The sequence below is a fragment of the Rhinopithecus roxellana genome, chromosome 1 (assembly GCF_007565055.1).
Source record: "Rhinopithecus roxellana isolate Shanxi Qingling chromosome 1, ASM756505v1, whole genome shotgun sequence".
NCBI lineage: Eukaryota > Metazoa > Chordata > Mammalia > Primates > Cercopithecidae > Rhinopithecus > Rhinopithecus roxellana.
Genome location: NC_044549.1, coordinates 135,973,811 through 136,001,026, shown reverse-complemented (window position 1 = coordinate 136,001,026; position 27,216 = coordinate 135,973,811). Strand labels below are relative to the sequence as shown.

The 27,216-nt window shown below is 39.6% G+C and overlaps 1 protein-coding gene across 1 annotated transcript in view; it reads right to left on the bottom strand.

The window, feature by feature from the left end:
• Positions 1 to 3,354: 3,354 nt before the first annotated feature.
• Positions 3,355 to 27,216, bottom strand: part of GNB4 (G protein subunit beta 4) — a 59,395-nt gene continuing 35,533 nt past the window's right edge. Inside the window, exons 5-10 of the mRNA XM_010373884.2 lie at positions 25,424 to 25,487; positions 23,818 to 23,980; positions 22,669 to 22,735; positions 22,359 to 22,560; positions 13,474 to 13,690; positions 3,355 to 8,633 (exon numbers count right to left, since the gene is read on the bottom strand). Coding sequence (XP_010372186.1) covers positions 8,527 to 8,633; positions 13,474 to 13,690; positions 22,359 to 22,560; positions 22,669 to 22,735; positions 23,818 to 23,980; positions 25,424 to 25,487 — 820 coding nt within the window. The 3' untranslated portion in view covers positions 3,355 to 8,526. The remainder of the gene's footprint in view (positions 8,634 to 13,473; positions 13,691 to 22,358; positions 22,561 to 22,668; positions 22,736 to 23,817; positions 23,981 to 25,423; positions 25,488 to 27,216) is intronic.

Below are 27,216 nucleotides of genomic sequence, written 5' to 3'. Positions count from 1 at the left end.
TAGATCCTTGAGGAATTGCCATACTGTTTTCCATAATGGTTGAACTAGTTTACAATCCCACCAACAGTGTAAAAGTGTTCCTATTTCTCCACATCCTCTCCAACACCTGTTGTTTCCTGACTTCTTAATGATTGTCATTCTAACTGGTGTGAGATGGTATCTCACTGTGGTTTTGATTTGCATTTCTCTGATGGCGAGTGATGATGAGCATTTTTTCATGTGTCTGTTGGCTGTATGAATGTCTTCTTTAAATGTCTACCCAGCCAAGGCATATTCTTCTTATGTGGAACGTCAACCTATATCTGCCTCCCCACTAACTGGACAGGCACCTGCACCTTAGTCTTTCTAAGTCCCAACATTAACATTGCCCCAGGAAATCAGAGCTTATCAGTACCCCTCAAAACTCAAGTCCATCAGTGCAGAGCCATACAACTAATACCCCTATTTACAGGGTTAGGAATGGCTACTGCTACAGGAACCGGAATAGCCGGTTTATCTACTTTATTATCCTACTACCACACACTCTCAAAGGATTTCTCAGTTTGCAAGAAATAACAAAATCTATCCTTACTTTACAATCCCAAATAGACTCATTAGCAGCAGTGACTCTCCAAAACTGCCGAGGCCTAGACCTCCTCACTGCTGAGAAAGGCAGACTCTCCACCTTCTTAGCAGAAGAGTGTTGTTTTTACACTAACCAGTCAGGGATAGTACGAGATGCAGCCCGGCGTTTACAGGAAAAGGCTTCTGAAATCAGATGCCTTTCAAACTCTTATACCAACCTCTGGAGTTGGGCAACATGGCTTCTCCTCTTTCTAGGTCCCGTGGCAGCCATCTTGCTATTACTTGCCTTTGGGCCCTGTATTTTTAACCTTCTTGTCAAATTTGTTTCCTCTAGAATTGAAGCCATCAAGCCACAGACGGTCTTACAAATGGAACCTCAAATGAACTCAACTAACAACTTCTACCAAGGACCCCTGCACCAACCCGTTGGCACTTTCCCTGGCCTAGAGAGCGCCCCTCTGGAGGACACCGTAACTGCAGGGCCCCTTCATCGCCCCTATCCAGCAGGAAGTAGCTAGAGCAGTCATAGGCCAAATTCCCAACAGCAGTTGGGTTATCCTGTTAAGAGGGGGATTGAGAGGTGACAACATGCTAGCAGCCCTCACTCTCAGCACCTCCTCAGCCTCAGCGGCCACTCTGGCCGTGCTTGAGGAGTCCTTCAGCCTGCCACTGCACTGTGGGAGCCCGTCTCTGGGATGGCCAAGGCCAGAACCGGCTCCCTCTGCTTGCCGGGAGGTGTGGAGGGAGAGGCGCAGGCGGGAACCAGGGCTGTGCACGATGCTCACGGGCCAGCGTGTTCTGGGTGGGCATGGGCTCAGCGGGCCCCGCACTCGGAGCGGGCAGCCAGCACTGCCAGCCCCAGGCAGTGAGGGGCTTAGCACCCGGGCCAGCCACTGCAGAGGGTGTGCAGGGTCCTCCAGGGCCATGGGCCCTGCATGGCATGAGCCTTCCAGAGGAGCACCACCCCCTGCGCCCTGGCGTCCGGTCCCATCAACCGCCCAAGGGCTGAGGAGTGCGGGTGCATGGAGCGGGACTGGCAGGCAGCTCCGCCTGCCGCCCTGGTGTGGGATCCACTAGTTGAAGCCAGCTGGGCTCCTGAGTCTAGTGGGGAGTTGGAGAACCTTTATGTCTAGCTAAGGGATTATAAATACACCAATCAGAACCCTATGTCTAGCTCAAGGTTTGTAAACACACCAATCAGTACTCTGTATCTAGCTAACCTAGTGGGGAGGTGGAGAACTTTTCTGTCTAGCACTCTGTGTCTAGCTAAAGGATTGTAAATGCACCAATCAGCACTCTGTGTCTAGCTCAGGGATTGTAAATGCACCAATCAGCACTCTGTCAAAATGGACCAATCAGCTCTCTGTAACATGGACCAGTCAGCAGGATGTGAGTGGGGTCAGATAAGGGAATAAAAGCAGGCTGCCCAAGCCAGCAGTGGCAACCTGCTCGGGTCCCAAAACTGTGGAAGCTTTGTTCTTTTGCTCTTTACAATAAATCTTGCTGCCGTTCACTCTTTGGGTCCATGCCACTTTTGTGAGCTGTTAACGCTCACCGCGAAGGTCTGCAGCTTTACTCCTGAAGCCAGCGAGACCACGAACCCACTGGGAAGAATGAACAACTCCAGACATGCTGCCTTTAAGAGCTGTAACACTCACCGTGAAGGTCTGCAGCTTCACTCCTGAAGTCAGCGAGACCACGAACCCACCAGAAGGAAGAAACTGCAGACACATCTGAACATCTGAAGGAACAAACTCCAGACACACCATCTTTAAGAGCTGTAACACTCACCATGAGGGTCCGCGGCTTTATTCTTGAAGTCAGCGAGACCAAGAACCCACCAATTCTGGACACAATACCATTGGAGGAGCACATTTCAAGTTTTCTGCCTTAGACATAACAATTTACAGGTACTTAGTATGCTTCACTGGACAATAGAACTAATATTCAGAGTGTCAAAGGGGAGTTGATTCTTGCCCTCTGCTTCAACCTATAGTGCTGTGTACCCCTGCATGGACTCATAAAGGAAAGAAACATTTTATTATAGAATAATATTAATCAAGGACAGAAATAACCAGGAAAGCATAATAAACCTTCATGACCCCATTGGCCAGCTTCAGGAATTACCAACTCATGGCCAAAGTTGTTTTATCTCCCACATTTTGAAGTAAATTTAAGATAATCTGTAAATAATTATATAACATCTTTAATTTCCACATTCATTCTCCCCCAAGGGTGTGGTGGTGAAAGAAAGTAGTAAAGATAATTTATCAACACCATAAGCAGAATTGCTTATTTAAAAATTATAGAGGCCAGGCTTGTTGGCTCAAGCCTGCAATCGCAGCAGTTTGAGAGATCAAGGTGGGACGGTCCCTTGAAGTCAGGAGTTCAAGACATGCCTGGGCAACAAAGCAAGACCCCTGTTTCAATAAAAACTTTATTAAAAAATTGGCTAGGCATGGTAATTCATGCCTGTAATCCCAGCACTTTAAGAGGCTGGGGCAGGCAGATCTCTTGAGCCCAAGAGTTCAAGACCACCCTGGGCAACACAGACCCTGTCTCTACAAAAAATACAAAAATTAATTGGGCATAGTGGCATGTACCCATAGTCCAATCCTACTCGGGAAGCTGAGGTGGGATGATCATTTGAGCACGGGAGGCTGAGGTTGCAGTAAACCATGATCACACCACCGCACTCCAGCCTGAGCAACAGTAACACTCAAAAAAAAAAAAAAAAAAAAAAAAAAAAAAACCAAAAGGTGTGGCATTAAAAAAATAGATACAATGAAATCTGTTTAAAAGCACTTTATTGATTACAGGATCAATTCACAACATTTCATAAAGCCACTGTACAAATAGAGGAATGAATCACTGTGTAAGAAAGATCTAAGAACAGTTAAATCATGATACAACAAGTCCATAGTTTATATGGTTTAGAGCTTTAAGAGCTTAATCTAACATGTTTACCCTTCCCATAATTAGACTACTACTGACATTCATGTTCAATTGACACAAGTGTGTACAAATCATTCTAGGTAAAGACAAACATTTTCAGAATGCTTTAACAGGAAAATAATTTTAATCAACTTTAAAAACACACTTACATGTGAATGCCTTTGGATAGGAAAATAGAAATGCAAGTGTTCAGATGCTTCTTTGAAAAGAAAACAATAGGATAAAGCACCATTGTGTAAAAGACAAAAGGCTTGAGATATCTACCAAGTATATCACTGAAGTTCTATTAATTAAGAAATACCGTACGGTGTAAGATTTTGTTGAATACATTTAACACCAGTTGGAACATAGCTTTTTTTCCCCTCCGTAATGCTGCTTTATCACAACTGTATTTTACAAAATCAGTAACTGGATTTAAAGAAGACATAGGAGATTTTATCGACATGCAAACATTTGCTAAATACAAGGTGTACCATCAATGTGTGATTAATAAGTTACTTTTTAAAAATAAAGTGCTAGCTTAGATATTCTATAAACCATTTCACTGAGTACCTATTATGTAACCAATATTTTAAAATATACACTGAATCTGAGGCAACCCAAAATGAACAATGGAAAGAAAACTAGTAAATCTGAAATGTACTTCACATTCTACTTAATCTAATTTAAAATATAAATTCATTGTGCAACCCATAAGATGGTCCAACCTGTGGATATTTTTTAAAATTCTAACAGAAGAAATCATTTAAAATTTTGCTTTTTCACAATGGCAAAAAGGAAAGAATTTGAACATAATATTTAATTAAAAAAAAAAAATTCAGCCTGACTCAGACCCTGAAGATTTTAGAAAGAACATCTTCACTATTAAAATGACGACAGGCCCAAATGGGGGATTGTTTAACCAGTTTTCCTAAGTTAAACCAAGAATAAGCCACAAGTATTCATTGTGTTACAACTTAGATCTGAGACATTTACATCAAAGCATATTTCCCTGAACATGTTCACACTGAAAATGCTTAAGGTCTTAAATTATTATTAAATCCAAAATACCAAGAGTATTGGAGGAGCTCAGTTATACAATATTGGCACAGCATTTTTAAGCACTAATAAAAGTTTCACTTTGTCACCTTAAGTCAAGATCCATTTATTAATAGGTTAAGTTTGAAATTCTGTAACATATTCTAGAAGCACCTACATCCATTATTTCCAGGAGACTAGTTTACTATTATCATGCAATCTCTGAGGTCATGATTCTAAAATGAAGGAAATTGCTGAACAGGCCCTTTTGCTGATGAGATATGAAGCCCAAATCTTTGCCTCTGAAGATGGAATTCAATGTGGTATGTGTAATCACAAGTAAAAACTTGGGCTAGGGAGGAATCCTGGATATTCAGTCTAAATCTCAAACAGTATAGCTGCCAAAAATGAGGCCTGTCCATTAAAGTAGAGGAGATATCCTTGCTGATAGCAAAAACTGCTTTTTATTTTATTTATTTATTTTTTTGAGACGGAGTCTTGCTCTGTCGCCCAGGCTGGAGTGCAGTGGCGTGCTCTCAGTTCACTGCAAACTCTGTCTCCCAGGTTCAAGCAATTCTCTGCCTCAGCCTCATGAGTAGCTGACAGGCACCCGCCACCACACCTGGCTCATTTTTGTATTTTTAGTAGAGACGGGGTTTCACCATCTTGGCCAGGCTGGTCTTGAACTCCTGACCTCGTGATCCACCTGCCTCGGTCTCCCAAAGTTCTGGGATTACAGGCATGAGCCACTGTGCCTGGCCAAGAACTGCTCTTAAGCAGGTTTTTGGGATGATATGCTAAACACCACAGGGTGATCACATATTTAGAAAATAATATGTATCTCTAAAATATTCTTGCCAGATCTCAAAAAATTACTCTTCTTGACATGCTACAGGGTCGACAAATTAACCTTCTGAGGCACATTATGTTTAAATGTTTCCTAGAAAGTAAAGAAGGAAACCTGGCTGGGCGCGGTGACTCACGTCTGTAATCCCAGCACTTTGGGAGGCTGAGGCCAGTGGATCACTTGAGGCCAGGAGTAGGAGATCAGACTGGCCAAGATGGCGAAACCCCGTCTCTACTAAAAATTCAAAAATTAGCCGGGCATGGTGGCATATGCCTATAGTCCCAGCTACTTGGGAGGCTGGGGCACAAGAATCACTTGAACCCGGGAGGCAGAGGTTGAGGTTACAATGAGCCAAGATCGTGCCTCTGCACATGCCAGCCTGGGTGACAGAGATTCTGTCTTTAAAAAAAAAAAAAAAAAGAAGGAACATTAACTGCAATATTCTTGATGATGCATATTTTTTAAAACTAAATCCAGCCAGATTTTTCAGTCTTAAAAAGTAAGATAAAAAATATTCAACATCTCTACAAATTACATACTCATTGAATTCAGGAACAACAACACAAACAAATAATCAGCTCAACTTAAACTGCAAGTAAACAAATATACTTAGCAACTAGAGCCTCTAATATTAGAAAGCAAAGGTGTAACCAGAAAGGTAACTGTAGTGAGGCTACTCTGTAGCCATTTGTTTATGTGTATAATTAACCACAAGTGTTAGTTTTTAGTTGCCGAATAAATATTTAATTATGGGAACTGTCTTAAACTCCTCTTCATAAACTTTAAGAACATTAAAATAAATGTCATTTTGAAATATGTTAAGGCCATATAATTCCTGTGGTCTGTATGCCTCTGACTACTATAATAACTTTTAAGTAGAGGAGATTCTCTTTTATACATTTAAGGTTATTTTTATGCATAATACAATTGCTTTCTTGAACAGGACTTCAGAATAAATTTCTGACTAACCTACATGGCAAACTTTCCCCAAACCTCTTTTTCCGGAAATGAATACATTCCTTTATTCTTTTCTCAAAGAGCTGTTCTTTATGAAGTGATATAAACAGCCTACAAATAAACATTAATAGCATTAATAGCAAAAGTTCATATAATTTTTAAAAATTTTTATTTTATTTTTTTTAATTTGAGATGGAGTCTCACTCTGTCGTCTAGGCTGGAGTACCGTGGCACAATCTCGGCTCACTGCAACCTCCGCCTCCGGAGTTCAGGCGATTCTCCTGCCTCAGCCTCCCAAGTAGGTGGAATTACAGGAATGTGCCACCACACCCAGCTAATTTTTGTATTTTTAGAAGAGATGGGGTTTCACCATGTTGGCTAGGCTGGTCGTGAACTCCTGACCTCAAGTGATCTGCCCACCTTGGCCTCCCAAAGTGCTGGGATTACAGGTGTGAGCCACTGCACCCAACCAAAAAGTTAATAGAAATCTTAACCAAAATATAAATATACATTCATAACTGCCATCTACAATATTGTTTTGGTCCTATATCTTAATTTGTCTTTATCTATTTTATTATTCTTCTAATTGTCAACTGATTTTAATAAACAAAACTGATATTGATGTCTTTACAGTTGATGCATATATTAGCACATTCACAATATAAACAAAAAATTCAGAGGTAAAATTTGGGAATATTTAGGTTAAGGTTACACATGTTCAAAAGTTAACACAGACCTATCTGAAAAGTAACTAAGTTACAAAACAATGCACCTCTATATATCAGAATAATCCAAGACTTAACCATCACACAAGACTAACAATCTTCTATTATAAATCATTCCAACTTATTTGTAAAAGAAAATCCAACAGGAAAAGTATCTTTAACTTGGTGGTGGGGGACATTCTAGTAATAGACACATTATTATACCACAGAAGAACTATTTATCTCTAACTCCTTTAAGAACTGCTTTAGGAATTTTTATTTTGGCTTTAAGTGGAATCACTTAGATCTAGATATCCTTTGAAGCAAAACCACTTAGAAACCAGTATTTTGTGCTAAGGAATGGAAGAAATATTACAAAATATTGCAAAACAGAACAAAAAGCTTAAGGGTTTCATTTTAAGAAATGTAAAGGCACGGATATTTCACATCGATTCAGATTTTATAGTATGCAAACGTGAAATAAACCACCATATTACAACACATACGTCTTAGTGATTGGTTAGATTTCACACTTCTCTCCAAATGTAACACTGTCACACTGCATTTCCTCTCTAAATGTATACTGATAGCACTGGGAAAGATGTTCAGATGCAGGGACAATCCCAATGTTTACCAAACTTCTGAAAGATGAATATACACTACAAACTTAGTTCCAAATATGAAATGAATAGGAAAGTTCAGCTATTTAGGGGGGTACTCAAAGTGTCAACCGATCATAACCAGGCTTTTAAAATGTCAAGAACCATTTATATGCTATTATCTACTTTTTATTAATAAATTCTAAAGAAGTTTCTTATGTATGTCCAAAATATCAGTGAAATCTCTAATCTCTGGCCTTCAGATTATCTGTCCCCTCAAAGGACTGAAAGCGAGCACTTAGATTAATAGTATATGGTAAATGATGCATGAGAAACGAAGGACTCTCCTCAGAGGTGCCCCTCCTGTCAATGCTCTTAAACATGAAGCCATCAGGATCTCTTAGATTCAAAGAGATATCAGGATTCAAGGGGACTTTCTTCAGACATAAATATACACACATACAGTATCATTTCTATTTCTGTACCTGGTTCTTCCATTACAAAACTAAAAAACGTGACATTTTTTGTGTATACAAAGTTAAAAATGTACTTCTTAAAAAATGCAAACACAATGGCGACCTGCTATAATGTGCACATTATGTTCTACACAAAGAAAATAGACTCTGAGTACACACAATTCATTAAGGTTAAATTAACCCAACCCCTCAAATTAATACACTGGTCCTTTTGATCTCAGAAGGCGCCTTTGCCTTTTTTCCCCCCCGACTTTTTTTTGGTAGTATACTGAAAGCTTGTTTTTGTATATAATCTCATAGAAAAATCTTCACCTGCAAATATAAGGTAGAATTTTTTCACAGCTATAGGCTGTAGCATTGATTTCTCCAGATATATCAATGGAGAACAAAGAACATGTATGACACTGTTAATTCCAGATTCTAAGAAAACTGTCCCAAGAGCCTGTTGCCACAGCCATGCCATCATCAGTTACACCTAAGCAGCTCACACGGTTGTCATGACCAGCAAGGACACCTGAAAAAAAAAGAATTCAGTAAAAAATTAGCAATTGTAGAGTTTTAGAATTAAACAAGTATATGCAGAGATTTGAAAGGGTACTTAAGAACTATCAGTCCAGTCTGAAAGCTCATCAGTTAAAAAATAATAATACTTTAAAAGAAAACAAATTTCTCTGAGTAAGAAGACAGGTTAGAAGTAAGCTGGATGGATTTATAAATTTGGATTATTTGAATTTTGACGTGCCTCAATTTGTGGTTTTATTTTTTGAAACATCATTTTATAATTCAACTTATATCTAGGAAAACATATGCAGACAAGTATTCCACATCTTTAATAAGTTCATGATATTCCAAATTTTGCTACTGAGCTACGCTATTTTCAACAAAAACAAGATTTTCAATGAAATTCACTGAAGTAGTCCTTCACCACAGGAGCAGTAAAAACAAGAATAAAGCTGCCTTACATCACTGCTTCCAAGAATACCAACATAATTTATTTACTTTCTTATGCTCATCACCAAACTCTGGAATGTTATTGGTCATAACTTTCTGAAACCATGAAACTCATCTAGTTTTCATTTCTTTCACATATTAAACTCACTTGATATATTTCCAATATTTGGGAGGAAAACAAGAAATACAATAAGATCATTAAGGAAAATTAGAATACATCAAATGCTCAAAAAATGTTTTAAATACACTATGTTTGAATTTACATTATCTCCCTATATTCGTCAGCATATCATTTTCAATCAATCATCTCAGGAAAAGAAGTTCATCTTGTCTAACTCTAAATATTCTCTACAGTATCTCCAGTAATGGCCATGTTTGGCAATGGGAAAATTTATCATTATGAGTTGAAATAACAAAAAAAAATGAACATTGTGGGTAAATACTTTAAGTCACACTGGAGAGGGAAATGAATTAGCAATTCCCAAGTCAGGATCCAATTTTAAGTTCAAAGTTCCAGTTGAGCCAACTTGAAACCAGCTTGTAAGCAAAGCAAAACTAAAACTCAAGCATATAAGTGTGGACAACAAGCACATTTTTATTTTGTTATGGATACGAATTGTTTCAATCCAGGCAAAACACCAAATATCTTTACAAAGTAATTGGCTTTAAGCAACAGAATACTTCCAGGAATCTACTTGCAAAGTGTAAAACTGCAAACCATGCAGCCTCTTAAAAGAGGTTGTAGAAAATTATTCCTGGAAAAAACTTACACTGCCTCTGTTACCTCAGGAACCCCAACAACTGCGTAGGGGGGTTAAAAGGGTAAGGACATAAATCCACAAAGACAGTGAGATGAGAACAGGCAATGGCAACAAACTTTTGTAAGCTGGATGGTGGTAACTGTGTTAATGAACCCCAAAATAGTGAGTTCAAAATGAATAATATAGTAAGCCAAGTAACAAAATTACACTGCAGATTCTCCAAAAGCATCCCTACTAGGTGGAAACAGGTATCTCTGGAACAGGTAGGGGCAAAGGCAGAGAAAAATAAGATTGCACTGGAAAGTGTTCATCAATCAGTAAGACCCCCCAGGTGTCCTCTTCTTCCACTCTGCAGAGTCAGGTGACGGATCATCCTGTGCTGTGGCATAAGACTAGACTCACTCAGTGGAAAGGGTAGAACAGGGTCTCCTGACTGGAAGGAAACAGACACAGCTGAGATTGGTAAAACTGCTGAAATGGGGAATAAAGGAAGTTTACTAGCTAAATGCTGTGGCCCCTCAGGTTTTCTCTAGAAATCAGCCCCCAAACTGGCAGCCAGTTTACACACTTCATGGAGGAAAGTGGAAGATGGAAAAAAGGAAGAAAGGCAGAAAGGCAGACGGGCAGACATAGGAGAGCTTCCTCAGTTAACGGCCAGCCAGATCACCCTTCAGGGAGGCCTAGAGTCAGCACACCAGCCATGTGCCCAGAGCTTCAAATGGTTTTAGTGCCTCACTCTTAAGTATGAATAAGAACTAATACTTTTAAGGAAATACTCTAAAAATGAGGACAGGAAACCCCAAAAATGAAGAGAAAAAAAAAAAACGAAAAAAACTTGGCAACACAAAAGACTATGCTTGAAGAAGAAACTTAAAAAAATTTTTTTTCACTAATAAGCTCAGAGAAACACAAGACTTCATTTATGAATAAGTGTGGGGAGACCCCCTGAAACTATTGCTACGGAATAAAAGATGAAATACTCCTGATTATTGTAAATACAAAATTGCATGCAGGATTGTGTAAAGACAATGTCAGGGTGGACTGCCAGAATGAGCCAACAGCACATGATGTGCTTCCCCCAGAAGAGAGCCTATGAATGGACGTGCAGTCAGGGAGGTTTTATATCACCAAGATTCCTATCCCAGAAAAGCAGATGTTCATAGCTCTGAGAATGGAATGCGACCCTCGTGGAGAGCCTATAAATGGATGCATGGGGAGCACCTGTCCATATGGGTAAGATAGGGCTATAAATGCCCTCATCTTGCCACGGTTCTTCTAGGCCTCTTTAGGGTTAAGGCATACTCCCTTCTGGGAATTTCTGGTCTAACCAGGTGTCTAGCTTCACGTCTTCTTTCTATGGATTGTTTGTAACCAGCTTTTCCTGTAACTGTTACTGCTGATTAGTATCTTGCTAATCATAGGTTATGGAAAGACTGTTTTAAGGCTGTTAGAAATTACTGATGCACACACTATATTGTAAATTATCTCTGTATACTGTACTTCTGCATACAGATGTTATGTTAAAGAACTACTTCATCCCCATGTGACCATCTCACTATCATCAAATGACCCTAAATCCCTCACTAACCTACCCCCGCCCTCACTAAACTTAATAATAAAATGCTGGCATATCCAGTGCATTGTTGGCACCGTGGGACCGGAAGGCGGTGATCCCCCAGACCCGGCTTTCACTATCTTGTGTGTGCCTATTATTTCTCGACCTGCCGATCCGCCTGGGAACAAAGAGAGAGCCCTGTTACATTGCGGGCTGCTGGCCAGATCCCGCAATATAAAATAATGGGTGCCACCAAAAAAAAAAAAAAAGAAAAAAAAGAAAAACCCAGAACAAAATAGCTCTTAGGTTAAAAAGATGGCAGTGAAAATGAAAACCAAAACTTAACAGAAGGGTTGAAACCCGAGGTGAGGTTTCCTTCCAGAAGATAAAGCAAAAAAGACGGAAACTAAAAAAAATACAATTAAAAAGTCAGGCTGGGCACAGTGGCTCATGCCTGTAATCCCAGCTCTTTGGGAGGCTGAGGCGGGCAGATCACCTGAGGTCAGGAGTTCAAGACCAGCCTGGCCAACATGGTGAAACCCGTCACTACTAAAAATACAAAAACTAGCCAGGCATGGTGGTGTGCGCTTGCAATCCCAGCTAGTCTACTTGGGATGCTGAGGCAGGAGAATTGCTGGAACCTGGGAGGCAGAGGGTGCAGTGAGCCAAGATCACACCATTGCCCTCCAGCCTGGGCAACACAGCAACACTCCATTTCAAAAAAAAAAAAATTCTTAAAAACATAAAAAAGAAGTCAAAGGATCAGTCCAGGAAGCCCATTATCAACATAATGGGAGATCTAGAAAAACGAAATGATGATAATGGAGAAGAAATAATATTCAACAAGCCCCCACCCCCAAGTGGACCCCCAAGTGTCCCTATTCTATAAGGCAATCAGTTTCCAGATCAAAAAGGCACACTAAATATTCAGCACAATGAATGAAAATGGATCTGCTCCAAGACATATCAAAAGTGGCAGAAAGTGTGAAGATTCATTAGTGAGAAGCACATCAAAACTAAGACAATAAACCAAAAAATTAACTCTAGAAAATACAAAAAAAAGCTCCATGGCAAAAGAAGTCATAACACGTCTCACGGCTCAGCAGCAAATGACTTTTTGAAAAGTCGGAATTACGTAAACAGTGAATGTGGCTCTAAACAAAATCTATCATATGGGAAAAAATTGGTTGGGAAGAATGTGGCTATGGTGGGAGCAGCTTAAAACCAAACCCTTATCATCCATGATAATAGGTCAACAACAGATAACACCTAATGTTTTTTTTAAACAAGTAACAGCAATACAGGCATGGTATTTAGAGATATGTAAGTAAGCCAGGTGAGGTGATTCAAGCCTGTAATCCCAGCTACTCCAGAGGTTGAGGCAGGAAGAAACCAGCCTTAGCAACATAAAGAGATCCTGTCCAAACAAAACAAAACAAAGGTGGAGAGAGAGAGGAGGAGTAGTTAATGACTAAATGTGGTTACTTTGGGGAGCAGAAACCATGGGTTGGGAATGAAGCAATGTTGTGTTTTGGTAACAAGCTATATAGGACAACTGGATTCCTTTAAGTATAATTTTGATTTTTAAAAAGAGTTAAAAATTACTCTGTGTGACTTGTTATTAATGACAGTCCCCAGTATGACTTAATGTGTATTGTCATCTTGTGGAAGCTGCAGAGGAGGACTCAGGGTATGGGGCTAAGGGAAGTGACAGGTGTATGTCCTGTCCCATACAAGATCTGCTTCCGAAGGAAGAAAACCAGCAGTTACAATGTTTCCTGTCAGGTGATAAGAAAAGTGTGATTTCTAAAAGACCACACTGAATCACATTCACTATCCATCTTTAACTCTGAAGTCTAAGAAACAAGAAAATATTACAGACCTCAGTGTGATTCTTCAGAAAGCAAAAGTGTAAATATGGCTTATGGATTATAACCAGAAACAAAGGGTAACAAAGAACATGATGAGAACCATTGGGTTACCACTTCCCACAACTCCAAGACGTCCATGGAGGCCTAGAATACAACTGACGGGAACCTCTTCACGCTTCCTGAAAATGAGAACCTAATGTGGACTGATTTACTAACCTGCACGATCTCCTTTTAGCGTGTCCCATACGTTACAATTAAAGTCATCGTAACCAGCCAACAAGAGACGCCCACTTTTTGAGAAGGCTACGGAAGTGATTCCACAGATGATATTGTCATGAGAATATAATAATAACTCTTGATCTGCACGAAGGTCAAAGAGCCGGCAAGTGGCATCATCAGAGCCAGTGGCGAAGGCATATCCATTTGGGAAAAACTAGACAGGAGAGTAACAAACATTTATTCTACAGATGTATGCAAAATCATAGGAGGCAGTGTAATAATAGACAAATCCAGACTAATAGTCCAACTTGGCTACTTACCAGGTGAGCGATGTTGGGCACTAAGATTCTTAAATATTTTGAGCCTTAGATTCCATTTCAAAGTGTTGGTTAGGACTGAATTAAATAACATATGCAAAGTACATAGCCTATGGTTCAGAACACAGCAAATATTCAACAAATACTGACTCTGGTTCTCCATATGTCATATTGGAACATTTAAGGTAAGTACTAATATTTATAGAATATATGTGTGTGTGTGTGGCTACTGCAGAACGAGCGGCAAGGAGATAAAAGGTCCATAATCCTCATAGGGTTATAAGGACCCCTTAGGACAGTTCTTTTTCAGAATTCAGAATTTTTCAGATTTTAGAAAGGTAATATACTGCATATTTGGTAAAACCCAAATATGGTGCAGTGTATAATACACTATCAAGTCAACATTATTAAACAACACTATTCAGATCCTCAATATCTTATTTCGTGCCTTCTTAGGGTATCAGTATTTCCAAGTTGTCTACTAAAGTCTCCTACACAATGGTGTTTTGGGTCCTTGAATTTTTAATGGCTTTTGTTTTATGAATTTCGACGTTATGGTGTCACTACTGTCCATTTTTTTAAGATAAAACTTCTCTCATCTTACAGTTTTTGCTCCAATTCTACTTCGGTTAACAGCAATACAGTAATATTACTACAGATTTCCTTCCAGTTTATGACTTACCCACTCTCTCACTGTTACATTTAGCCTTCCTGGGTCATTTTGCTTTAGGTATGTTTCTTGCAAACAACATTATAGTTCAGTTTATTCCATATCTTTCAATAGCAGTCATCATTTATGTGTAATGCCTTACGTGATTATTCTTGGGCCTTAATATCTTATCCTATATTCTATTTAGTGTATTTTCTCCCTACATCATGGCTATGATCTCTGATACAGCATTTCTCCCTTAACACTTGGCAGATATTCTTCAGGAGCCTTCCAGCAGTGTGTATTGTGAAAAAGTGTGAGGTTGGCTTAGTTTTTAATCTCTTATATCTAGGTAATCTGCGTTTTCATCTTGAATTTTCTTCCATCTTTTGATACTCTAAATTCAACAGGACGTGTTGGTTTTTCTTAATTACTTTTCTTTGTTATTTTTGAGATGGAGTCTTGCTCTGTCGCCCAGGCTAGAGTGCAGTGGCGCAATCTCAGCTCACTACAACTTCTGCCTCCTGGGTTCAAGTAACTCTCCTGCCTCAGTCTCCTCAGTAGCTGGGATTATAGGCATGCACCACAACGCCTGGCTAACTTTTTTGCATTTTTAGTAGAGACAGGGTTTCATTATGTTGGCCAGGGTGGGCTTGAACCCCTGGCCTCAAGTGATCTGCCTGCCTCAGCCTCCCAAAGTGCTGAGATTACGGGCATGAGCCACAGCACCTGGCCCTTCTTTTAATTACTTTTTTAAAACTACTTCATAAGACCCTTAGACCTTCAACTCAATGTTTGTCTTCAACTAAGATATTTTTTTAAAAATTACTTCTTGGCTATCCTTCTGCTTCCAGCCAAAACAGAGTAACAGTGATTGGATTTGCTCCACACCTTAAAGAACTGAAAACAACTGGACAAAAATATATAAAACATGGTTCTAAAAACATTGGATATCAGTCAACTAAGGAGTGTGCCTCTGAGAAACAATAAATAAAAGAGGCCGGGTGTAGTGGCTCACACCTGTAATCCCAGCACTTTGGGAGGCTGAGGTGGGCAGATCACCTGAGGTCAGGAGTTCGAGACCAGCCTGCCCAACATAGTGAAACCCCGTCTCTACCAAAAATACAAAAATTAGCACAGTGTGGTGGCAGGTGCCTGCAGTCCCAGCTACTTGGGAGGTTGAGGTTAGAGAATCCCTTGAACCCGGGAGGCGGAGGTTGCAGTGAGCCGAGATCACGCCACTGTACTCCAGCTTGCGTGAAAGAATGAGACTCTGTCTCAAAATAAGTAAGTAAGTAAATAAGTAATTCCTACAGCTGCTCCATCTTACTACCTTACTACCATCTTACTATGAAAGTTTACAGGTCGTGGTGAAGGGAAGAGAAATGCAGCTGGAGCCCACTGGCCTCCCTGAGTTGAGGAGACAGCACTGGGAATCCAAGAAGTCCACAGCAGCTAGAGTTCACAGAGAGTGCCGGAGAGGGCAAAGTTTGGCAAAGAGAAAACTCCAGAGGCATGTGGAGGGCCTCTTTTAGGTATTCAACTGAGTACCGATCAGCAGAGTCGTGTGAGAAAACTAATCAAGCAGAAAAGAAACACCCAAAAAGATTAGAGGAAACAAACTCTGGTGCATACATAGGACAAGAATGATGCCTATCCCCTCCAGCCAGAGGGAAAACCTCATAATACACAGGAAAAACCTCATAATTTATAGGGAAGAGGGTTTGTAAGTCTTTTGCCTCACCAGTGGGGCAAAATTAAGCACACACAGTGTGACTCTGGTCCCATCTAATAAAACTTACATGCAAACCCTGTAATGATCAAATCATTTCCAAGTAACTTAACTTGGCCAGTCTGATTTTAGCTATGCCCCAGAGCAAACCTAAACAATATTTTTATGAATATAGAATTATCTAGCATCCAACAAGGTAAAATTCACAATGTCTGGTATCTCATAAAAATTCACCAGACTGGCCGGGCGTGGTGGCTCGAGCCTGTAATCCCAGCACTTTGGGAGGCCGAGACGGGCGGATCACGAGGTCAGCAGATCGAGACCATCCTGGCTAACACAGTGAAACCCCGTCTCTACTAAAAAATACAAAAAACTAGCCGGGTGAGGTGGCGGGGGCCTGTAGTCCCAGCTACTCGGGAGGCTGAGGCAGGAGAATGGTGTAAACCCGGGAGGCGGAGCTTGCAGTGAGCTGAGATCCGGCCACTGCACTCCAGCCTGGGCGACAGAGCGAGACTCCGTCTCAAAAAAAAAAAAAAAAAAAAAAAAAAAAAAAAATTCACCAGACAGGCAAAAAAGCAAGAAAATATGACCTATAATTAGGAGAAAAATTAATCAGTTGAAGAAAGCAGAAAAAGTCACAGAAGATAAAATTAATAGACAAGGACAACGACAATGTCTGCGATGAAAAGTGCACTGGATGGGTTCATGGCCGATTAGATACTACAGAAGAGAAAAGACGCATGAAGGCAAAGCAATAGGAACCATCCAAAGTAAAATACAGAAAGAAAAATAGCCTGAACAATAAAATGAACAGAACATGAGTGAGCTCTGGGAAAACTTCAAGTAGTTTAATGTCTCTGTAACTTCAAAGTCTCCAAAGGAAGGAAGAGAGGAGACAGAAAAAAAATCTGATTAGGGGCCGGGGTGCAGTGGCTCACGCCTTTAATCCCAGCACTTTGGGAGGCCGAGGCGGGCGGATCACCTGAGGTCAGGTGTTTGAGACCAGCCTGGCCAACATAATGAAACCCCACCTCCACTAAAAATACAAAAAATTAGCCAGGCATGGTGGTGTGTGCCTGCAGTCCCAGCTACTCAGGAGGATGAAGCAAGAGAACTGCTTGAACCCGGGAGGTGGAGGTTGCTGAGAACCCGGGAGGTGGAGGTTGTAGTGAGCCAAGATCGTGCAACTGGCACTCCAGCCTGGGTGACAGAGAGAGTCGGTCAAAAGAAAGGAAAGAAAGAAAAGAAAGAAAGAAACTCATAAATCCAAACACAAGAAACATGAAGAAGGGCCAGGCATGGTGGCTCACTCCTGAAATTCGAGCACTTTGGGAGGCTAAGACAAAAGATCACTTCAGCGCAGGAGTTAGAGACCAGCCTGGGCAACTTGGCAAGACCCTGTCTCTGCAAAAAATACACACACACACACACACACACACACACACACACACACACACACACATACAAATAGCCAGGCATGGTGGCATGCACCTGTATACCCAGCTACTTGGGCCCAGGGAAGTTGAGGCTGCAGTGAGCCATGATTGCACCACTGCACTCCAGCCTGGGTGACAGAGTGAACCCCAGTCTTAAAAAAAAAAAAAAAAAAAATTATGGCTTTAAGTTCCAATATTAGAAATTTTAAAAAGTTCCAAATCAATGACATCAGCTTCTATCTTAAAAAACTAGAAAAAAGACCAGGTGCAGTGGCTCATGCCTGTAATCCCAGCACTTTGGGAGGCCGAGGTGGGCGGATCACCTGAGGTCAGGAATTTGAGACCAGCCTGACCACAGGGAGAAACCCTGTCTCTACTAAAAATACAAAAAATATCAGCCAGGCCTGTAATCCCAGCTACTCAGGAGGCTGAGGCAGGAGAATCACTTGAACCTGGGAGGCGGAGGTTGTGGTGAGCTCATATTGTGCCATTGCACTCCAGCCTGGGCAACAAGAGTGAAACTCCGTCTCAAAAAAAAAAAAGAAAAGAAAAGAAAACAAGGCTGGGCACGGTGGCTCACGCCTATAATCCCAGCACTTTGGGAGGAAGAGGCAGGCAGATCACAAGGTCAAGAGATCGAGACCATCCTAGCCAACATGGTGAAACCTGTCTCTACTAAAAATTCAAAAATTAGCTGAGCATGGTGGCGTGCGCCTGTAGTCCCAGTTACTTGGGAGGCTGAGGCAGGAGAATCACTTGAATCCGGGAGGCAGAGGTTGCAGTGAGCTGAGATCGCGCTACTGTACTCCAGCCTGGCAACAGAGTGAGACTCCGTCTCAAAAAAAAAAAAACCTAGAAAAAGAAAAGCAAATGAAGCCCAAGTGATCAGTTTGGCTTTGTTTCCCCACCCAAATCTCATCTTGAATTGTAATCCCCAAATCCCCAAGTGTTGTGAGGGAGCCGGTGGGAGGTAACTGAATCATGGGGGTGGGCTCCCTGAAGGCTGCTCTTGCCATAGTGAGTTCTCACGAGAGCTGATGGTTTATAAGGGGCTTCCCCCTTCGCACTCATTCTCTCTCCTGCCACCCTGTGGAGAGGTGCCTTCGACTACGATTGTAAGTTTCCTGAGGCCTCCCCAGCCATGCAGAACTGTGAGTCTATTAAACCTCTTTTCTTTATAAATTACCCGGTGTCAGATATTTCTTCATAGCAGTGTGAACACGAACTAATACACCACGGAAGCAGTCGAAAAGAAATAATAAAAATGAGAGTGAAAGATCAATGAAACAGAAAAACAACAGAGTATCATTCAGAACAAAAGCTGGTTCTCTGAGCAGATAGTTGATTGATAGATAGGTCTAGATACAGATAAAATAAAAAAACCTCTAGCCAGATATATTTATTGCTAAGGCTGCAATAGCAAAGCACCACAAGCTGGTTGGCTTACACAAAAGGAATGTATTGTCTCCCAGTTCTGGAGGCCAGAAGCTTGAAACCAAGATATCTGAGGGCTGTGACAGAAAGATCTGTAATCTTCTCTCTGTCCTGTAGATGACTGTCTTCTCCTGTGTCTCTTCACATCATCTTCCCTCTATGCCTGTCTATCTCCAAATTTCCCCCTTTTATAAAGACAATAGTCACACTGGATTAGTGTCATCCAATCCATTATGACCTCATTTTAACCAATTATATCTGGACCAACCTTATTTTCAAATAAGGTCACAGTCTGAGGTCCTGGGCTTTAAGACTTCAACACATAAATTTTAGATGGGCACAATTCAACCTACAGTCCTAGACTATCAGGAAAAAAGTAAAACACAAATTACCAACATCATACGTGAGAGCAGGATATCCTGTAAACTCTATAGATATCGGCCGGGCGCGGTGGCTCAAGCCTGTAATCCCAGCACTTTGGGAGGCCGAGACGGGCGGATCACGAGGTCAGGAGATTGAGACCATCCTGGCTAACACGGTGAAACCCCGTCTCTACTAAAAATACAAAAAAACTAGCCGGGCGAGGTGGCGGGCGCCTGTAGTCCCAGCTACTCGGGAGGCTGAGGCAGGAGAATGGCATAAAACCCGGGAGACGGAGCTTGCAGTGAGCTGAGATCTGGCCACTGCACTCCAGTCCGGGAGACAGAGCGAGACTCCGCCTCAAAAAAAAAAAAAAAAAAAAAAAAAAAACTCTATAGATATCAAAAATAATTAGGGGAGTATAATAAACAGCTATAAGCCAATAAATATGACAATGGAGATGATACAGACAAAATCTTTGAAAGTTCACTCAAAAAGAAATGGATAACCTAAAAAGCCCTATAACTAATATGATATCACATTATAAACTGTAAATATATACAATTTGTCAATTATACCTTAATAAAGTGGGAGCTGGGGAGGAAAAAAAGCCTTGATCTATGATAGAAATAACTGAATCTGGCACTGAGTTAATGAAAATAATAATCACAGTTCACAACTATTAACAGTGTCTTTACTGCTGAGAGACACCTAGAGGCCCCATAAATATAGAGCCAAATGGAAAGTTTCAGCAACTCAGTGAATATATGGGGCTCAGCCACAAATGAAACTATTACGGTTTGATTTCTAAGCCTAACATTCTAAACAGTGTGAGAAATGTCACTGTTAAAATCCTCAATGAATATAATTTGAAAGTAAAAATATAATAAAGTTGGTCATACTTTCATAGGAAAAAAGGAAAACTGTTATATATACAGTATCTTTGTTGGAACCATTTTATTCCAAATGGAAGGCTTCTATATTTACTTTTAGTTTTAAAAGATGGTACTAATGTTTTGACTTAAATTAAAAAAAAAAAAAGAAAATCAATGTAAACACACCATTTTAACTGGCTGAAAAAAACCACACGAACACCTCACTAGATGGAGAAAAAGTATTTGATGAAAATTCAACACTCACTCCTGATAAAGAATTTAGCAAATTATGAGAGAACATCTCAACTTGATAAAAGTAATGGGCTGAGAGATAGACAGGGTTAAAGTTTGCTGCTCTAAAACTCTATTATTCTAACCAGGTTGGCCTAAGGCGAAGCGGTGGGGATGGGGTGAGCACAGCATTTACTTTCTCTGATGTTTTCTACAGAATCATGTAAAACAAAAATGACTCTCAGTAAGTGTATGATAAAGAAAAGCTAATTTTTTCCCCAAAAATGTCTTGCTACAAAATTAGAATGTTCTCATACATTAAAATCCTTGGCAATTATGGTACTTTTGGACACTCTAGTCATATCTGATCTGCTTAGGTAACCTAACTCAAGCAGTATCCTATCTTCTTTTAACACCCCTCCCCATCAATTCTGACTACTTCATAATCATTTTGATTGTCATTCAAAATGTTATTTTCACTTTATCCTAATTTACAGACACCTATGACTAGCTTATCCTCTTATATACTGGGTACTTTTTACCTGGCTTAATCTATTTATGGTTATCTGTTTAGGTAGTTTTATAAAATACAAAGTAGCTTATAAATAATCGATACCAGCGAGGCATGGTAGCTCATGCCTCGTAATCCCAGCACTTTGGGAGGCTGAGGTGGGAGGACTGCTGAGCCCAGGAGTTCAAGAGCAGCCTGGGCAACATAATGAGACTCTGCCTCTACCAAAGATTAAAAAAAAAAAAACAAAAAAAACCAGCCAGCTGTGGTGGTGAGTGCCTGCAGTTCCAGTACTCCTGAGGTTGAGGCAGGAAGATCACTTGAGCCCAGGAGTTCAAGGCTGCTGTGAGCTATGACCATGCCACTGCCCTGTAGCCTGGGCAACCGAGTGAGACCTGTCTCTAAATAATAATAATAATTATTATTATTTATACCATTTACTGAGCATCTAATACCTAATTTAGTCTCCACACCATTCTCTGATGTAGGTGGTATTATCCCTATTTTAAAAACTGAAGAATCTGAGGTTCACCAAGATTAGACAGCATGACTAGTGTCACACAGGTGCTTGACGGCAGCAGAACTAAGATTAGTCCCGGGCTGCACTGCCTTCAAAAGCTATACTCCACACTCATCAGCTGCTGTTTTCATCCTTACTGTTTTCTCTTTGGGTTGTTCGCTTTGATCCCAGAGATACGACACTTTTTTCTCATCTAAATTCACTGTTAGAACATCCATGATCTGCCTGTTTACTCATGATAATCCCTCCCTCTACTTTGAAAAAAAAAAAAAAAAGCGATATTCACCAGCAATTAAAAACCTAGGTTGCCAGGAACAATGGCTCATGCCTGTAATCCCAACACTTTGGGAGGCTGAGGCAGGAGGATTGCTTCAGCTCAAGAGTTCGAGACCGGCCTGGACAACAGGGCAAAACCCCATCTCTATAAAAAACACAAAAATTGGCCGTGTATGGTGGTGTGTGCCTGTAATCCTAGCTACCAGGAGACTGAGGTGGGAGGATTGCTTGAGCCCAGGAGGTCGAGGCTGCAGTGAGCCATGACTGTGCCGTTGTAATCCAGCCTGGATGACACAGCAAGACTGTCTCAAAAAATCAAACAACAACAACAAAAAAAATCCAACAATAATAAAAAAGATCTAGGACTACGAATTGAAGCTTTCTTTTTTAAAAATCAAAACGCTTATTACTTGGAGATTCAAAGTTATAAGAGCACATTATTTGTAAGAATCCTTGAAGGCAATTTGTTGTTAAAATCATGCCACAGAGCTCAATACTTTAAATGCATAATAAATTTTCTCTGGAAATGCTATTCACTTACACTGACAGCATTAATATCTGAGACATGTCCCGTGAAAGACTGTCTACACATTCCATCTCGAATATCCCATAATTTGGAAGAGGCATCACAAGCACCAGAAACAAAAGTCCTCATGTCAGGACTCAGAGAAAGACTCATCACATCTCCAGAATGCCCAGTGAATGTGGTGGTCTGCTGGGCAGTTTCGATGTCCCATAAAGCACTGTAATTAAAAATAAAACACAACATTTAATGACAATGACCTCTTCTTATGTCAGTTCCTGCTACCACCCTCACACCCATAATCAGTGTGCTTTTGGAATAAACTTACCAAGTTGTATCTCCTGAACTTGTAACAATTTGGCTGTCATCTAAAAAACGACAGCAGGACAAGTACCCTACAGCATGAAGAGTAGCAAATTTTAGGTTATCATTGATTGAATAACTCAGCTACCATATGAAATAGCAATACATATTGTTAAAAATAGAATACTTGGGCAACAACATAGTTCTACTTTTAGTTACTTCAAATCCTACATTGTCTATAAATTAAATGTTATCAACAAACCATTCTGAGGCATTTACTGTGTTAATGACATTGTGCTGGGTACTCTGAAAGCTACCAAACTGAGCAAGACACAGCCCCTGCCACCTAAGACAATTACCTTGCGAAGAACTATAATCTATGGCCGACTATGTTAAGCACCCTGGAGAAATACTTTTAAAATACTGTGAGAGGATGTCTCTGGGGGCACCACCTGTGAGTTAGCCCTGCTCTGCAAGGAGCAGTTAAAAAATTTTTTTCAGACAAAAAATATTAAAAAAATAAAACATTGTGAGAAATCAAAAGAACAACAGTGAAGACTTTATGAAAGATGTGGCATTTGAATGCTCAGCATTCATCAGTGTTTCAAAATATGGAAATCTCAGGAAAACACCATTCTAGAAATTTTGTAAAAGCAAGGTCAAATAGTATGGTTAAAAATTCAGATGGATGGATACCAGATCAGTGGCAATAAATTCCTAATTAACACCATTAACCCAATACTACACTACTAAACTATGATGGGCACACTGGCAAACAAAGCAATACACTATCATGGTGAAAAGTATTTCACTAATGCACCTTAATGCATACTCTCAATTACATAATTGAGTACAGATGCCACAATCCCATAATGGTTATATGGCAGCAGAAAATGGAGAACATTTTACTTGCTTTATTTTTCATGAGTTTGAATTTTGTGCCATAAACTTATCATTTTTACAAAAACAATACAGCTATTTTTGAAAGAAAAATAAAATTATGATTGTATGACTATAAAAAGTTAATGTTTCCTTTGGTTCATAATAATTTCTATTCCCACCCGATTAATCCTCATCCTTTAGCCAGCCGAGCACAATCTGTTATTTGTCCTTGATCAGCACATTCTACACAAGGAATCATGTGTGGTGGGAAAGAATATTTAGGGAAGCTCACCTGTGTGACCTGGCAACTCTCGGCTCACTCTCACATTTCCTTCTCTGGTCTTTAAGTTATATATAGAGCAGATGTTGTCCAAGCCTCCACAGGCAACATAATTACCAGAGGGAGCATAAGCACACGTCATCACCCAGGAGGACCTCAAAGGAATAGCATGCATCTGTAGGGCACACACCGGTCACACATTACTCAGATTACAAAAACCATCATCTATTGCATAAACCCATTTACAATGAAGTAAATATTACTAAAAATTAAATACATCTAAGAAAGATAAGTCAAATAAAATAATGGCTTGAGAAAGTGAACCATGAAAAATAAAATGCTAATGCACATTAAAATGCCTATTATTTTGTATTATCAAATCATGAGTCAAAAAGTGCTCTTGGAAATAATTATCTTAATAAAGAACATAAAGAAGTTTCAATGTTAATATATTGCCATTTGAAAAATTAAGTGTAAAATGTTAAAGGTTTTAATAGAATTTTCATTTTTGTAATAGTGCTCAAAATTCCTCAAACATAACTCTGAACAAGAACTAGGGAGACAATTAGCAAGTCTCAGAGTTGATTACATGAGTCTTCTATGAAAAGATGACACTAGCATCCCTCTATTAATAGGCCCTTATTCTGGGCTCTCATTCAAACAATGGTGATAGTTTTGCATTGATCTGGTCACAACGCTATCTGCTGCCTTGTTACCCTAACACCAATAATTTGAAAGTCAGATGGAAAAAAGTAAGGTGTATGAGAATACCACGGCTAAACAGTCCATACAGGGAATCAACACATGGCAGGATTACTACTATGCTCTCACTTAACCTAAAATAATATGCTTAAAATACATTTTTTTGTTTTATGAAAATATAGTTGAAAGATAACATGCTTAATGATGATTAATAAAGAAAAACTATTATATTACAAAACTGTCTTAGCTTGCTTTAAAATCTCAATTGGGTTGAAGCTATTGTTTATTTCACAAAATGGTATTTTCAAATGTTTAATAAAAATACTAATATGTATACACAGAGTATAAAGGTCTTAAACTTATCAAAGTATTCCTGAAGCTTTTTCACTACCACTCAACAATTTTAAACTGGGGATTCCTTCCAGTGGATGTATTAGGACCATCCACAGTCTATTACCCCCAAGAGATCTAAACAAGTTGTCATTTGCCTCCAATCTAACTGTATCTTCTAAGCAGTCCAGAAGCACAAATCAATGCCTGGAGTGGGCCAAAGAAGAGCTTCACACTAGCCATCTAACTTATCCACAACTAGAAATTACAATCTCAGGGTCTTTGTCACATTAGGAAATGGGAATTTTTAAAAATCATTTATTAGTATATGTATAATGGTACTTTTTCTAATATTTATAAATTAAATATGAGCCCTCTGGTAAAACACAAAGTCATCTTTGGAAATAAAAAAGGGTTAAACATTAAAAGCAAACACTAAGACAAAAGAGAAGAACTAGATTAAAATAAACTATAATAAATTTATCTCAGAAAGCAATTTAAGTTTGAAGTAAAAGAATAAAGGAAAGAACTGGTAAACAGCCAAACAAATATAAGGTTATTTAAAAGAATTATGAAGAAATTCTACCTTATTTGTTGTATAGCTATCCCAAATAATTAATTTTCCATCTTGGGAAGCACTGACTAGCAGCCTAGAGGAACAAACACAACAATAATTTGACACTTAGAGGGAAAAAACAGCTTAAATTGGTTATGCATTGTATTAATGTAGAATAATTCAGAAAAAAATACAATCTTTCTAATTAAAAACTTGATACCAAAATATGTTCTTCCAACTTTTAAAAAATGTATGCTGCATGCCAAAAATTTTGAACATATTTCATAAAACAAAATTTAGCAACTGACTAAAAATGTCTGGCTATGATTAAACTTTTTTGTCGTAACAACATTTTAGTTATACAAGATTTAGATGGATATTAGCTGACTGGTTTAGTACTTACTGACTTACTTAAATTTAATGACAAGAATGTACATAGTAGCCTAACAACCATATTTCATCCAATCTAAAAACACCAATTGAGAGCCTGAGAATATGACAGTACTAGAGGTACAATGCAGAATACATCTCCTGCTCTTGAGGCCTCTACCATCTGGTGAAGATAAGACATTTACTCATATTTATATTAAATCAAATAAGTAGAAACTGTCAGAAGAGGGGTATAAAATAAATACCACAGGAGAGTAAAGGAGGAATAATGGCTAGTTGAGTTAATCAAAAGAGAATGAGTCTTGAAAGAAAATGTTGAGAGCTAAAGACAGAGAAAGGGCTGTATTTTAGGAGAAAGCTTTAAGATCAATGATAGGTAGAAAAACACAGTGAGTGTTTCAGAAATTGTGAGTCTTCCAGTAGTACAGAGTTTGTGAGAAAAAGGAAAAATAAGGTGAGAAAAGCAGACTGGGCTTAAACTGCAGAAAGCTTTGTTAAGCTAAAGATTACGAACTCCTAAGTAATTTTAGCCACTAGATTCGTTTTGTTTGGATTTTTTTTTTTTTTTTTTTTTTTTTTTTTTTTTTTTGAGACAGAGTCTCACTGTGTCACCCAGGCTGGAGTCCAGTGGCGTGATCTCAGCTCACTGCAACCTCCGTCTCTCAGGTTCAAGTGATTCTCCTGCCTTAGCCTCCCGAATGGCTGGCATTACAGGTGCGCACCACCACAACTGGTAAGATGGGATCTCACCATGTTGGCCAGGCTGGTCTCGAACTCTTGACCTCAAGTGATCCACCCGCTTGGCCTCCCAAAGTTCTAGGATTACAGGTATAAGCCACCACGCCCAGCCTTGTTTGGAAGTTTTATTTTTCACCATGGTGTAAAATTCAAAAAATAAAAAAGGATATACAGAAAAAAATTTAAAAAGCCCCTTCCTGGGTCTATCATCAGCCACCCAGTTATATACCTTCCCCTAGAGGTAAACAACATTATCAGGTTCTCAGGTAGCACTCACTACAAGGTTTTACAAAAGGGAAGATCTATCTGATAGTGGGGTATAGGATGGAATCTAAAGAAAATTCTTTAGAAATCAATTGCCATCATCAGCATAAGAGTTCAGGAGAACATTAAGTAATGGACTGACAATACGATGGGTGGGAAGACTATGTGAGATAGGTTCCTGGGTGATAGTTTCATTTTTCTATGAAGATTAACAGTCTTGAGAAAATGTTTAAGGAAAGCAAGAACCATAAACACTGTTTCATGTTATTGTATTTTGAATTAAAAATCTGCTTTATCAACAGGTAAGTTATTTTTATCTTAAACTCCTTTAAGAAAAAGAATAAGATATTCGGCCAGGCATGGTAGCTCACACCTGATTAATCCCAGCACTTTGGGAGGCTGAGGCGGCTGGATCACCTGAGGGGCAGGAG